The following is a 15,369-nucleotide window of genomic DNA, read 5'->3' on the forward strand; positions in this document are numbered from 1 at the left end:
CAAGAACTGAGAATACTCAGTAGTAGCTACCTAAAGCCCACCTAGTCTTGTAAGAAAAGCTCTTATGAAAGCTAACCTTCCCTAATTTCTTGTCAGTATTTCTCTTCTGGGAACCTGCTGGTTTAGAAAGTAATTACTTATACTGAAACACTCAACACACATTCCCTTTGACCATAAGACCTGCTCTACAGCCAGAAGGTTAGCCTCCACTTGTTGGTTCCTGTCAGCTAGTAAAGAATGCTAGCATTCTCAAACACAACAAGACATTACTAAATCTAATTTGTAACAGTGATATTTTGGACTTTTAGAGTAAAAATTGTCTGTAATTACTGGAACTATTTAGAATCATCTGTCATAAAAGCATGTTGATAAATTCCCCCTCTTAAGCCTATTCTAAAAAATGAAAAACAAAGTATAGCTTTCAGCTTATCTTCCTAAGAAAACAAGGCTTAGGTAACTCTATTTCCAGTTGAAATTGGCCAGCTGATTCGGAGGGACAGAAGTCTTAAAAGGCCAGAAAGAATGCATGGAAAAGCTGGATTAGTACAGCTGAGGAAATGGAAATGCAGAACACATTAAATCCCTATAACTTTCTAAAAACTGGTAGGTGGCTGGAAGAAAGAGTTCCCAATTATTTTCTTCTCTGAGGGAAGGCAGCCTTTCTATTCAGTACATGGGTGCACCATCCACCCCAAAAAATCATCACGAACTAGCTTTAGCCTGTGTTGAATCATGCCTAGCCAGCAAGACAAAACAGTAAGTAGAAGACGCAGGAAAAAAATCAAATGTTATCAGGTGGGCCTTGAGGATGCAAGAAGTGGGTAGCAGAACCATGAACATGAGGAGGATATAGAAATAATGAATTTGAAAACTCAGATGGAACATGTGAGTTTAAGGGGAACCAGGGTGACTGAGGTGAAGAAGCAGGAGCCACAAGACAGAAATCTACAGGAAATGAGGCTTTACTAGTTACACTGCTAATAAGAATGTATTTTTGGTTTTATTTTTTATTAGATTGGACATTTTACCTAACTTTTAAAAAACTGGTTAGCACCTAGAGGAGGTGGGATTTCAAAACTTAAAGGTGTTCCTGTCCTTAAAGCACAGTGTCTGGTTATGGTCCCCCAAAGGCTGTACATTTTAAAAATTTTAAATGGCTTAAAAACACCATACACACTAGGTAAAGCTTGGCAATTAAAAGCTGTGTTTTACCATGACCCAAAAACCCTAAGATTCAGCAAATTAGAGCAGCAGCTTCTTGGAAGACCAAAGGAAGAAGCTATTAAACTTTATTTAAATAAACGCTTAATTTGTTAAAGATCACTATCTGGCCTTCCACCAGCATCTAAAAAATAAATGTTTGACCTCGGCTCTAGGTGAATTCCTGGTCAGTACTTTATGAAATGCGCAGCTTAAATACATCTAGCAAGCGACATTTCAGAATTCAATTGTTTTTTCATATAGTTTTCACTACTTACCTAGGTGCATGAATACTAATAACTCCCAGGTTAGCCCTACCATTTTCATCTGTTTTATGTTGCTGGCTTGAAGGAACAATCTGTCAAAAAAAATATTTTTTATTCTTTTAATGACACAGAAGTAGTAACAAGTCTTAGATTAGAATAAAACAAATACTTCCTTTGCCTGCATACTGTCTTTCCATTTGAGCAATAACTTCTTTTTGTCCTTGCACTCTAAATTCGGGAAAAATACACTGTAATAAATATTATCTTAGGTTTCAGAATTTTCCCTGCCAGTTTTTGAAGAAAATCACTTTATCTGAACTAGGACAGTTTTGTTCATTAATATGTTTAAATAGTTTATTCATTTAATTGCTACTGATGCTATCATCTTGTCCATAATACAAGTTAATCTGAGAATGTTTTCAGGTTTTAACACCTTCTATAAACTGCTTATTCCCTTTCACAGTGTTTTTTCAATCTGCCTGGTGATTCCCAGGTAGCAAAAGTTAAAATACTATTTCAATACTATTTCAATAAAGACAAACTAAAACATCTTCTCCTCCCCCCATCCTAGTCTTACTGCCAAAAATGTAAGACTACCAGACAACCTAGAGAAAAGTGTAATGACAAGTGATGAAGTATAGTACCTTATTAATCAAAACTTACTGACAAACAAGGACCAATCTCTACATTGTAAAGAATGGCATTTAACAAAATTCTGTCAATAAGAGAAGAACTGTCTGTGTTGTTTTAGGATAATAACACAAATGCCTTATAGATCTTCTACTTTCCCAGCACATTAATTGGGCTGGGTCCCAAGTCCATTGAAGTTAATGGAAATTCTACTGACTCAAAGGAATTTTGGCTGAATCTCACTGTTACAAAAGAACTGTTACTCAGTGGTATTCTTCAAGGTGTGATTTCTATGGGCATCCTGTTTTTGCTGCACTTACTCCCATAACACTGAAAGTGAAAACGTATGATCAGCAGTACCAGTCACACTTCACTTTACACATTAAATGGCACAGAATTTATCATTTCACTTTCTTCATCAATCACAGTCTTTCAAAACTATGGACTCCACAGCAGAGAGAGAATGCCTATCATCTCATAGACAGGTCACAGTGAATCTTAAAGAACACCAATGCACTCTTAACGTAAGTAGAAGCTATTCCTTCTGCAAATGTGTGTGTGCGAGCTCTGCCTTAGTCTTACCTATGAAATACACTGTAAATGTATAAAAACAACCTCAGATAATAGCTCTAAAGTTTAGAGGGCAGCAAAGGAAACCATGGATACATCCTGAATTCTCATGAAATTAGTTCTTCTCTAAAGAAGGAAATCACCTTTTTCAACAATGATTTCAACCAAGATTACAATGCAAATGTTTGTCATTATATGAATAGAGTGGCATTAAATTGTTTTTCCTGTAGTTATTTCAGCACAGATTTCAGAAAAATAAGTGTCAAGTGTCCACTTACACAAAAATTAATGTTTTCAGAATATCTGAGGTGGGTAATTTTCTTGCAGAACTATTTTCTTTCACAAAGAAAATATTTCACAAATCTCATGTCAACAAGTTAAGTGAATGAAACTACTTTAGGAAAAAAAATTGTGAAAGTTGGTTCATAATGGATCAGCTATGGATGCATGAATTTATCCTACAATGTCACCACAGAAAGGCAATGGAAAAAAGGTATGCTTAATGGTTCAAATGGAAGGCAGCATTGTAAAAATATTTTGTTTTCTTAGAAATAATGAGAAAATTGCCAGACATTTCATTAACTCTCCTGAAGTCTGCACCCAGCTCAGAAAAGGAACTCTGTATTTGAAATTACTATACACAACAGAATAGAAAGTTTTAACTTTACAGAAAAAGGTGTTGCTGCTTTGTGCATTTCCACTATTCAGGTGAACATAAGAGTTCAGAGACTTTCTGCTCATACATATTCATTTAGTTTTGGACCTCTGGAGGAAACTGAAGTACTGAAAATGCAATCACAGAATACTAAGTATAGGAGACTTACAGGGCAAGATGTGAAATATAGTTTATCTGAGAATTCCACTTCCCAGAAACTTCCCATTTCCTTTGGAAGACTGTCTATGCAACCTATTTGAAATGCCAAGGCTCTGGACAGTTCTCTGAAGAGGTTCTTCAAGACACTCCTTAAGATCTGATCCTCACCTAGCAAATATGCAGTTGGTTGCTCTGCTATTTTATGAAACAAGCATCTCTCCAAAATGATACTGGTGTAACTGAGCTCTGGAGGAGAGCACTGCAATAGATACATTGTAACAATGATTTGCATTGGCTTTGAGAATACTCTCTGCAGGGCACACCCAGCTTGGATGAGGAGCATGAGGACTTTCTAAAAGATGCTGCAGCATCCTCCTCCCTGGAGGAAGGCTTAATATCTGAAAGACAGAGCATGCCACTAGAACATCTCTTTGATCAGGCAGCACAACCATACAGTATTACTGTCACCTGTTGTAAGTCCTCTCAAGATCAACATAACTAGAAGCATTTGCCATCACAAACAGAGTAACGGGGGCAAATTAAGAAGAATCCAAACTAGGAGGTAGACTTCTGTTGCAAGAGCTTCAGAAGAGCCAGAAGAAAAATCTTCAAGATGTAAAGAAATTTCCTTTAAAAAGTCCAGTAAAAATAAGTAACATGAGCAGTATAGTTAAATTGGGAAAAAACTGAGACAGTGGCATAGCTCACGAACAAAAGAAAGTTCTTGGCTGCTGTGTATTTTAAGACCCACTGAGGGATGCAAATGCCTGGCAAGCAACAGTAAAGACAGACCAAGGCCAGCCCAAAATTAAAGATCTCATGTCCAGAGGTGGATGAATATACACTATATTGATAATACACACATAGGCAAGTACTCACTGGGGGAAGTGATGTCTTACATACTTCAACAGCTGCTAAGGTATATCTGATTTGTCTCTCTACACCAGATAGGCATAATGACCACAAACAGATAAAGACATAACTGACAGCCATAACTAAAACATGAATAATAAGAGTAGGCAAGTAGACAAAAACTTAAAACTCTCTCAGAATTGTTGTGATACTGCTCATTCTGCTGATTTGTGAAAGACACAGTCTGAAAGCTTCTGCTCTGGATGCCTGCTTCTGCAAGAAGGATAATCCTTCCTTAATACCCCTAAATTTGAAAGACACCAACAAATCGCTGTTCAATTCAATATAACAGTCTCTGCAAAGACACTTAAGAATGTTCATTTTCAACCTCCCAATAACAAGAATGAAGATTTTAATAACAGAAGTAATCTGTCAAACTACTTTCTTAGAGTAGACCACCTGTGCAGACTACCTGGCACTCATAACAGACTCATGGAAAGGATACTAACTGCTTAAATCTGGGTTAAATATTGCATCCTCACTGTTTCAATTTGTTTTATACTGCTAATGCTCTTCACAAGGATAACCAAGTACAGATCAAAGTCACATTATTTTACGTGCAGACCAAAAGCCGTATGTTCAGGAACCACAAAGAACCACCGGACAAAAATGATAAATGATACAGTTGCCACTTCGAAACATATCTTTACTGTTATTCAGCAAATTGATAAAGGTAAAGGGCAGGGGTGAGGGATTACAAAGAAGTTTCAGAAAATCCAAAATGTATACAAGTTACACTTGGATACTGTACTATAAGAACTTCATATTTTTGATGGTGATAATAAAAGGGAGCTGAGGAATCTGTCATGGGAACTATTTTCATTATTTATCAAAATTACTATAATAAGAGATTAATTATTCTTTTGTATCTTTACTTTATTCATTTTTCCAAAAATGTCTCAATAATGAAGAAGACAAAGTAGACATGACAACACAAATTTATGTGCTTTGATAAACAGAGGTTCATCTAATAAGACCTATGCTTACCTTTAAGTGGCCACCCTTTGTAAGACTGATTTTGACATTAGGTTCAGGAGACGGATTTCCCCACTGATCACAGAGTTGAACTACAAGGGGCTTCTGCAATTCTCTACCATTAATCACTGCAACAGGCTGGAAGAGATAAAAATGCATTATTTCATTGTATTCTAGGTGTATCAGACATTCATAGCAGCTGGTCAGGAATCCCCAGAGTGACAGAATATGCCTTTTCCCTACTATTTGCCTTCCATAATAGGTAGACCATGATAGAACTGTAAAACTCCAGGAAGATATTTCCATAGTTCTGCCATTCTCTCGACATTATAAAATGCACTGCTTCAATTCAATTGCATGTCTTACTCGTGCTGATGTGACTAAATGTAAGGACATGCTTCTCAAGAAGCTTATCAAAGACAGCTTCCTTGTTACAGAAAGAGCAAGAGTCTTCTGATATACTTAGACAATTTTATGGAGATTGAAAATATTCATGACATTCCCTGAACCTTCTGTTTCACTATTCCTTTAATAGCTTCCTTTTCCATTTTCCAACACTCCCATCTTTATTCCTGTTTTCTGCTCAGAGAACCAAACCTTTTACCTGCTTCCACTCTCCTATTTTACTTTTTTCTGTGACTTCAGTATGACCACTTGAACAACCAATGCAAACATTGAAAAATAAGAACACTGCAAATGACTAGATGACAACAAAAACCTCCATCCTTTTCCATTTGATGTAAGTGGTGTACCTGTTCACCACCTTCTGATCGTAACCACGTTTTCAATTCTAAGTAAGGTTGGGGCTGCCTTTCCACATTGTTAGCATCAAAAATAAAACCCAAAATAAGGGAGAGGTGAACTGTCAACTATTTCTACCATTAAAGACAGTATTTTGGCAAAGAGCAGTGGAAGGTGGGTGTTGGGATTCAGCCCACAGTAAAACTGCTCCATTAAGGAAAAGAAAAAGGCATTGACTTGTAGAAAGGGGAATGGGGCAGAATAAACTTAAGTTTAAGCATTAGATATTATTATATTATATACTTAAGTATTATAAAGTAATATAGTGTTGTAAACGGACACTTAAGAGTTAGATTATCCTAACACAAATTTACTTTTAAAAGCCAGTGTGGTTAGTCGCCTACTGTACGAAAAAGGCTTCACATATACAGTCCCATTTAAAACATGCCTACACGATCAGCTGCAAAATACTTAACTAATTTTGCTTATGCTATGCTGTCCTGCATAAAATAAAAAATATCTCAGAGCTGTCATATTCTGGCAATTTTCAGAAGCATTATATTAAGAAACCAGCATTTTAATTTTTGCATACAGTACTCCGGAAAGCTCTAGAAATAAAAGACTTGCCGACTAGCCAACCCTTTGTTTTTTCCAAACTCTAACTTTTGGACTTACCTTTTCTAACTCTGGCCAATCCACAAGTTGCAATTTAGCAGGGGATCCTGCAATTAAATTTACTCTGAGAAAATCGGAAAATGCACGCCAAGCAAAGCACAATTCTTTGCTTCCAGGTAAACCCGGTTTAAACCGAATACCTTTCACTCTCATTGTTAGTGTACTTTCCTATTGAGAAATAAAAATAGGATTCTATCAAGAACAAAAAAGGGAAGTGTAATTTATTCACTTATTCAATACAGTATTTTTATTATTTACGTATACTGGAATATATTTGCTATTTTTGCTGTGAGACAGTGAACTAAAAAATAAACTACAATTTTTAGTCCTTTTCCTAAATTTGAAAGGACTTCTTGTGCAAGAAGCCATCAATTTCCAACTTACATACTTCTCAGAAATCTATTTTTCATTGTATAGGAAATTTTACTTAGTTACATGCAGCATCATATTTTAAAAGGTATAGACCACATTTTAAATTAAACTGATGCAGACAATAAGATCCGTAACTCCCCATGCTGCTTCAAAACATAAAATCAAGTATACCACCATAAATAAGAACAGAACATTTAAAAAGCAACTAGAAGAAAACAGTGAAGAATGGAGGAAAAACAAAGCAAATCTGGCTAAAGGGTGATGTATAAAGTGAGCCCGCTCCCATATTGTATAGCTGCAGCAGTGATAAGGTTTTTAACAGTTGCTCTTGTATACCTTAGAACAGGATCACATGATTTTAATGCATTAAAACTCTGCTTCTCATAGCTTACTAAGTAGTGTTTAATTAGACTATTTTTAAACAGTTTGGATTAAATTCTGTATGAAAATTAAGACAACTATCGCACATGGAGAAATAAACTACATGACATCTTAGAAATAATTATGAAATACCTGCCAAGTTATTTTCAAATTTGATTTATCAAGTCCAGGCCCAGAAACTCCCAGGGAATTCACACAAGAGGATGTCACTGTCTGAACCTGGTTTCCATACTGATCTGTAATCATGACATCTGTTTAAAAAGAAGTCGCTTATTAAAAGAATTAGTAAGATGAATATCCCATTAGCTGCTTTAATGAAACATTACACAAGATATGGAATATAAATGTATACAACACACAATATGGAAAAAATTTACATGAGCAGGGAATCATAAAAAGTACAGGTATACAGTCATATCACACCAAACTTTGTGCTTTCCACTTTCTTTGTGAATAAAAAGACTTTTTCTTGCTACAAAGAGGCTGTTTTACAACCTCTTAGATACAGTCTGTCCTATGTGCCTTTCCTCACTCACACACAAGCTTTTTATGCCCTAAAATATTGTAAATATTTCTAATTTCTAGAAGTTACCTAAATATGTCTCATGCTTATTAGATGGTAATTGACACATTCAGAGTAGTAGAAACATTGCACACTACCGAAGAAGAAAAATTATGTAGTTTTTCACCAACAGGCATAAATACCAAAACAAAAAAAAATGCCAATACTGAAACATTTGTATTCTCACAGTGCCTGGAAAAGTTTAATAGTCAATGTCTGACTTCACTGACCACATGTCCAAACAGCAACCACAAACAGAAATTGAGGGAGAATGAGAAGACTGATCCCTAACATGACTTCTTTTTAGGCTGAAGACTTAACTTAAAAACGTATCACTTGGAAGACCAAGCTCCTGAAATTATCTGAATGCTCTTCTGACTTTTAAGGTTTCAGAATGCACCACCTTAACAAAATCTTGTTAACAATTTGAACTCCAGTGGGAAGAAAGTCCCAATACACAAATTTAGAGGTGAATCATACTAGAGAGTTAACTAAAGAATCATAAAATGATGATTACAGAAGTCTGATGATCATTCCATGACTGAGAATGTAAATTCTTTTTATTTTATAAAAGCAGATGATAATTCACTCTCAGTGACATCGGTATATATAACAGTCTAACAAAGTGCACAGAGACAGAAACATATCTTGCAGCAAAGTGAAGGATATGCAAATACTCACCAATTTCACTTTGTAGTTCTTCACCCATCTGCAATGTGTTTGGTCCTTTTAATTTACATTTAATGTGTTTGGGTTCATCAGGAAGTGGTCTAAGTTAACATATGAAAATTATTTTATAACCATTTTCATGAAGTAATCACTTAACACACATTAGCAGATATAACAAAGCATGCAGTAGTTGTCATTCATTTGCAACTGGAATTTTTCATAATTTTATCATTGCATATATTTAGAGGACCAAGTCTCATGTGCATACATGTTACATAGCAGCCTTCACCTCAGTCTTAGCAAGTGGAGCTTATCAGAGACTGCTTGCGTAATGAAACATAGTAGTGTTATGGGACTTTATCACTTTTTCTCTAATAACTTGCCTACCAATATTTAACACAGATCAGAGCCATAGCCAGATAACAAAATAGGATTCAAGTCTGGACTATTTTAAACCTTGAAAAAACATCTCCAATACCTTTAAGCCAAGGTAACATACACTTGTCTACATATTAAAATGTATATTTTAATGTAAAAATGATTATAATAACATTAATCCTGACACATCTGTATGGAGGTATCACAGTCTTACTTACTAAGAAAAACATTTGCAAAGTTCTTAAGAATCTAATTATAGCTGATATAGATTGAAAATTTAGTGCCCCCCCTAAACAAAACAAAAACAGAGCATTATAGAAATAATAAACAACTGTAAAAAAAAAAAGGAAATCAGATTTCCATTTCCCCTTTTGCTACAATAAAGCAGAAGTGATCAGCCTAAGTTATCCCTAACACTAGTCTCTCCAAAATATTTTTCAGGCTGCTTTTAAACCATCTCAGCCTTTTCTTCTGTTTACTTCATGAAAGTTAATATCCTCTATGTCCTCTCTCCCAAAGATCTAAGAGTTACTTGAGATCTAAGAGTTATCTGGCACAATGTTTTTGACTCCTTTAGTTTGTTCAAAGTTAAGAATTATGTTGATAACTTTAACAACCACGTGAGAATGATCTCCCACTTAATTTTTACGACAACTATAGCAGAATAACCACTAAAAAGGAGTTCCCTGATCTGACTGAGACTCCATTTTAGTGATTAAAAAAAACCCTATTAAAACAGTCAATAATAAATCCCCTATTCTACTTTCTATCAGATACAGACTTCTGCACTTGGCTAGATAAATCCTATCTTTAGCTACAAAGCAGTAACCCTTTAAAGCTGTAACAATTTGCTTTATATTTATAGTGCTATTTCTCTGTAGTGACCAGTAACCTGACTCCTCAATAAGACTGGCAATCCTATAAGCTTAAAGGTTTATGAAGTTTTCAAAGATGGCAGTGTTCTTCAGTTTATGTATATTTACAAACGTAATTATAGGGCTGGATAAATACAAACATATCGTGATGGGAGTTCTGCACATACGTAATGTTCTCATCTATAATCACATTTTGCCTTAAAAAAAAAAAACCCTCCCTACATAATCCTGCTCTTTTGCCAACTGACTTCATTATTTCAGCTTTTGTAGAAAGATTTTTTTTTTCCCGCAAAGCACAATTCTACAATCCTTTGCCAACAATACCCTTCATAAAGTGTGTTTCAAATGGACAAACCTGACTGTAAATGCACTCTCCAAAGACACATGGTCATCAAGATAAGTAATAAGACAGTAACGTACATCTTTTACTGATGTTGGCACTTTCACATCAGGTAATAAACCCTGAATCAAATTGTCTCTGTTAATTTTGGGTGTCCAGTTAACCTAAAATAGAAATTTCTTAAATTAATCAAATGTTAAATTATTAATCACTAGCTACATAACACATCTGTGGTCATTCAAAACATGCTGAAGCCTAATACAAGTAATAGAAGCTTTCAATGAAAGCCTGAGCTTTTTCCAACAGTAACCAACACTAATTGCCCAAATACAGAAAATTACTCTAAACAAACCCAAAACACAAACTGAGTTTTCCTTACTGCATCTTTGTGTGTTAGCAAAGATCTGATAGAGAAAAATGTTAGAACAAAAAATGTACCATATTTGGTGGATCTCTGCCTTGGTATCAGGCTCCACATTTGCACATAGACAGAGGGATAAGATAGATAATGAAACCTTCATGAAGGAACATGCCTGTTCAAGGTTTCTAAGTCTTGGGATAACCCCATATCTGAAGAATCATAACTATGTAGGAATTACTTTATTGTATTTAGAAGAGCTGGAAATTGCTAAACCTGCTTTTCATAATATTATCCCGAGGCATTTTTTAACATTTTATTAAATGGCCTTATCTCATTAGGGACACAATTTTAATAAATTGATCTTTTAAAATTTTTAAGCAGAGAGTAACGTTCACATGTTTATTTGTGCAGTCTTGAGGAACATCATTTGGAATGGTAGTCTGATGTCTACAGATGTTAGAGAATCAACCTTTTGCTAGGAACTCATTGTGCCCTCCACCTCCATAATTATACCATTGTTTATTCAGAAATACTTGCCTTAATTTTTTCTGCCACAGCTGGAGTTATGTGTATCTCTCTTTCTCCTTCATCATACATCTGAAATATAAGGTTGTGCATGACATCTCCAGCAACCCAATTAATTTCATCCTGATGTTTAATTTGAATAGCTTTTTGTCCATCCATACTTAAGACCTGCAGTCTTGCAACATGACTGCTAGGAAGAAGTTTAATAATCTTTTCCACTGGTGGCACATCTTTACAACTCTATGCATGGGGAAACAAAAAGAAGACATAATTAAGACATTAAACATACACATATATCTCAAGTCGGTGAAGACTATATCCTTCCATCCAATAGTCTACTGTGATCTATGTTATTACTCTGGATTATCAGGTGTGACCAGGTGTCCAAGTATGAAGTCGGAGTCTGACCTGTCAAAAGTAAATCCAAAGGATAAGCCAGCATGCTTGTAATTTTTCAAAGGATGCTGGAATTGAAGCTAGCTATAGTTTTCAGAGAACATGGTGCCACGTCTATTCTGGCTCTACATGTTTATGCAAGGAAGCAAGTTGTCAGAAGGATGCAGGGAGGAAAAAAAGGAACGTAAATTCCCAGAAACACTTAAGGAATTTCAGAAATACAGGGTGATGGATAAAGAAAAGATGGAAAGTTTGCCTTTTTATGGTTTCCTAGAGAGGAACAGGGCAGCCAGCTGATTCTCAGGCTGATTATGAAACATTGATTTATTAACTTGCTTCATAAAAGACTTTGGTTCACTAACAAGATGTTATACTAAACTGTTTCCAATTTTTCATTCATCCAAACACCCCAATCAGTACTTACAGGTATTTCAATCCTTGCTCTGAGCAGCTGGTCTTTCTTTATATTCTGTACATGTATAACCGGACCAGTCAAAATGTTTGTTCCTGCATTACTGCAATCCACGGCATACACAGGAAGGTTTGAAGCACCTACAAACTATTTAAAATGTAAAATTAAACTTCAAATTTTTTTTAAAGACTACTAGAATTTTTCCAGAAATAATTATTTTTGCAACTCCAAAGATATATAGGATTATTTACAGATAAATTTGAAAGAATTCTGTTTTCAAGAAGCCTGCAATATCAACACCTGCTTTTTCAGGTGATAAGAGATGTTAATACATACATACTAGTCTCTTCTTCCATTATGGCAATGAATTTAATCAAGCTGTTAAAATAAACCTTATATTTTATCAATTTTCTGAAATATACACATTAAAACAGAAATTAAATATCAAGTTCAACATGTCCTAACACTCCTGCAGACACAGTTTACAGGAAGAAAATGTACTCCAATAGATAACATGCAAATGGAATGCAGATACAGTTTGTACTGGGAAAACCTTTCCTGTTTGTGTATCTATCCTCGCTGGAAGACTGATTTTGCTATAACTGGAAAATACACTTTGTATGAATAAAACCATGTCCAAAAGGCCTAAAGGCTTGCTTCTAAAAGCCACAGTAACATATGCATTCCCTTTTGAGATTAGCTGAGTACTTACAATAGTCTTTATTAATTTTTAGGCATTAAACCTGCATTTCATCTTTAAGTAAGTTTAAAGTATGTTGCCTGAAGTTTTTTTCTGAACAAATGTTAGTATTGTATATGAAAATACAACCTAAAATATCATAAAATTGTAGCCTAATATCCTCACTTCATTTTCTCTTCCATTTCTAGGGCTAGGTTCTTATAATTCTGACACTGAATGACTCACGGTAGATGAGGCAAGGGAGTCACATAGCTATCAAACCTGAGAAACTTAAAAGTACTAATAAAGACAACAAATTCTGTCTAAATACCAAAATAGTCTCTTTCCCCAGCCCTTTTAAAAGCAAATATCAAAATCCCTGTAACACATAACATAATGCAGTTTACCTTACAGTGAACTATCAACTTTGGCTGTGCTGTTATATTTCCTGATTCATCCAATACTTCAACCTGAAAGGGGAAAGCTGTGCCATTTTCAATCTTCAGAATTTCAGAATCTGGCTTTACTTTCAATTGACGAGGAGGCCCTGTAAAAATGGACAAATAAAGTGTGGTTATATTTAGATAACTTATAAAATAGTGGATTTCAGTTTTTGTTTTCTTGAAAAGTGAATTTGAAATGCCAAGCTACCAAGATATCTGTGGTAACAAACAACTTGGCACAATTCAGGGGTATTGGTTTATACCCAGAAGTTCTAAACACATTCTGTCCCTTGATATATGGATCACCTGCCACTCTTTCAAACAAATTTGGTACAAAATAGTTACACAAATATGATGAATTTCATCAGATACAAGATTTAAAAACATGACATAATGCTATCAACTACTACACAGAAGCAGTTACTTCATGAATAAATTTGAAGTTTTCTCCTGACATATATAAAAAGCAAAGATACCAATGTTCACATATCAATCATAATGTGCAGCATAACACCAAACCCACCACAGTTACAACTTGCATGCAAAGAAAAGCAAAAGCAAATTTTGATGGTATTATACAGATAGTAAAGTGAAGGCTATTAAAATGAACCTACTCCCTGGAATGTATAATTATTAATTTTTAAAAAGTTAGAAGGAAGTCAGAGACTATCAGAAGACAGGTGTTTTGAAGAAACAACAAAAAAAGCCATTTTCCAGAAACAACCTTTATGCATCACTCATTTAAAACTTCCTTTTCAACCTCACTGCTTGAAGAACAGGAATGACTGAAATAGCTTTTATTCACTCCTTCCTCAAAAAGCAACTTTAAAAACCACGGATAAGCTCAATGAGAAGAAAGAGGTCCTGAAGCCTCTCTAGACTACCAAAATCCAAAGATTCTAATAGAGGATGAAGATGCCTTCAGTCCAAGGTAAGAATTAAGCAATCAATACACAGTACAATCTGTCGGAAGTCAGACTGCTTCACCTTGTTTTCTAAACATAGCCTTAACCTCCCAAAAGATAAAGAACAACAGAACAAACTGTGAACTGCTCGTCTAACAAAGTCTAGAAGTACACAAATTCTCCCCCAAATGAGACAGGAAAGCCTAAAGTTGGAAAGGTTTGGTAATCTGAAAGGCAAAAACCTAAGAGTTTCCCCTTCACACTATACCTTATCTACCAAATCCAGAAAACCCCAGAGAACAAGAGATAATAGGAATTGGCACTTTCTCCTGAAGGGCCTGTGATTAGAAGTGAAATTGTTTGAGGTATTAATCATGTAAGGAACTCCTCAGTATCAAGACATCCACAAAACATAAAATTCTGGTAAGGATAGTGTACCTATAGACTCCTGTATTCCTCTCTTGCATTATGTAACATAATGATAAATTCAACAAGTAACACTTTAAATTTCAGACATCATTCCAACTGCCAAAGCATCCCCCTTTTGTTCAGGTAAAAAATTGAATGAGAACTTGTTGATTTACAAGATGCCTTCTACAAGGACAGTGAGTTAACACAGATTAGTAGAGCTTAATGGGCCAAAAAACTTCAGAAAATTCAGATGATAAAAAGATCATTCACTTCATGGTGCTGTGCTGAAAAACATTTAAAGCCATAAAAAAGATGAAGTAAAAAATTTATCTCAGTGAAGCAGACCATTTCCAGTTGCTAGAATAATGGACAAGACTATACTGTTTGAGCTGATATTATTCCTGCAAAGAGTGGTATGTCCTCAGCTTTATTTAGTGTCAGTCATCACTTGGATGAGTTGGAATATCCCTTTTTCTGGCTCATTAAATATTTTATTTTTCTCAGAGAAGAAACACTTATTAATAGGGCCAGAACAAAGTTCAACAGAAAATCACAAAGTATTTTTAAGATACTTACCAGGCTGCAATCTTATTTTACAAATTTGTGTATCTTCTTTCAATCCAGGAAGAGTAACCTTCAGATTAAAGTTCTAATGAAAAGAATATTTTACATATTAACTTTAAACAAAAATAGATTATAGATAAATTATCTCACATAGTCATGTCAATCCATATATATGTGAAATTCCAGAAGCCTAACCAAGCTTTCCTGCATTACAATGTAAACCAAAATTTTTCCTGCACTAAAATCAATTTTTTTCATGTTATTATGTCCAGACACATTCAGTTCAGGGTTTGCATGTTAAATTAAAAGTTTC

General features: G+C 34.9%; 1 protein-coding gene across 3 annotated transcripts in view; it reads right to left on the reverse strand.

Annotated features, from left to right (window-relative positions):
* The window catches only part of SMCHD1 (structural maintenance of chromosomes flexible hinge domain containing 1), an 87,863-nt gene that overhangs the window by 27,728 nt on the left and 44,766 nt on the right, over nt 1-15,369 (reverse strand). For 2 of the 3 annotated variants that reach the window (XR_010387907.1, XM_064507259.1), the window contains exons 22-31: nt 15,069-15,141; nt 13,141-13,280; nt 12,067-12,201; nt 11,259-11,486; nt 10,376-10,524; nt 8,780-8,868; nt 7,669-7,787; nt 6,784-6,951; nt 5,380-5,505; nt 1,479-1,558 (exon numbers count right to left, since the gene is read on the reverse strand). Coding sequence is in view for 2 of the 3 variants with exons in the window: in XM_064507259.1 (XP_064363329.1) it covers nt 1,479-1,558; nt 5,380-5,505; nt 6,784-6,951; nt 7,669-7,787; nt 8,780-8,868; nt 10,376-10,524; nt 11,259-11,486; nt 12,067-12,201; nt 13,141-13,280; nt 15,069-15,141 (1,307 nt within the window). In the remaining variant the exon portion in view is untranslated. The remainder of the gene's footprint in view (nt 1-1,478; nt 1,559-5,379; nt 5,506-6,783; nt 6,952-7,668; nt 7,788-8,779; nt 8,869-10,375; nt 10,525-11,258; nt 11,487-12,066; nt 12,202-13,140; nt 13,281-15,068; nt 15,142-15,369) is intronic. The other variant, XM_064507260.1, reaches the window with a different exon arrangement.

This window comes from Dromaius novaehollandiae, chromosome 2 (genome assembly GCF_036370855.1).
Source record: "Dromaius novaehollandiae isolate bDroNov1 chromosome 2, bDroNov1.hap1, whole genome shotgun sequence".
Lineage (NCBI taxonomy): Eukaryota > Metazoa > Chordata > Aves > Casuariiformes > Dromaiidae > Dromaius > Dromaius novaehollandiae.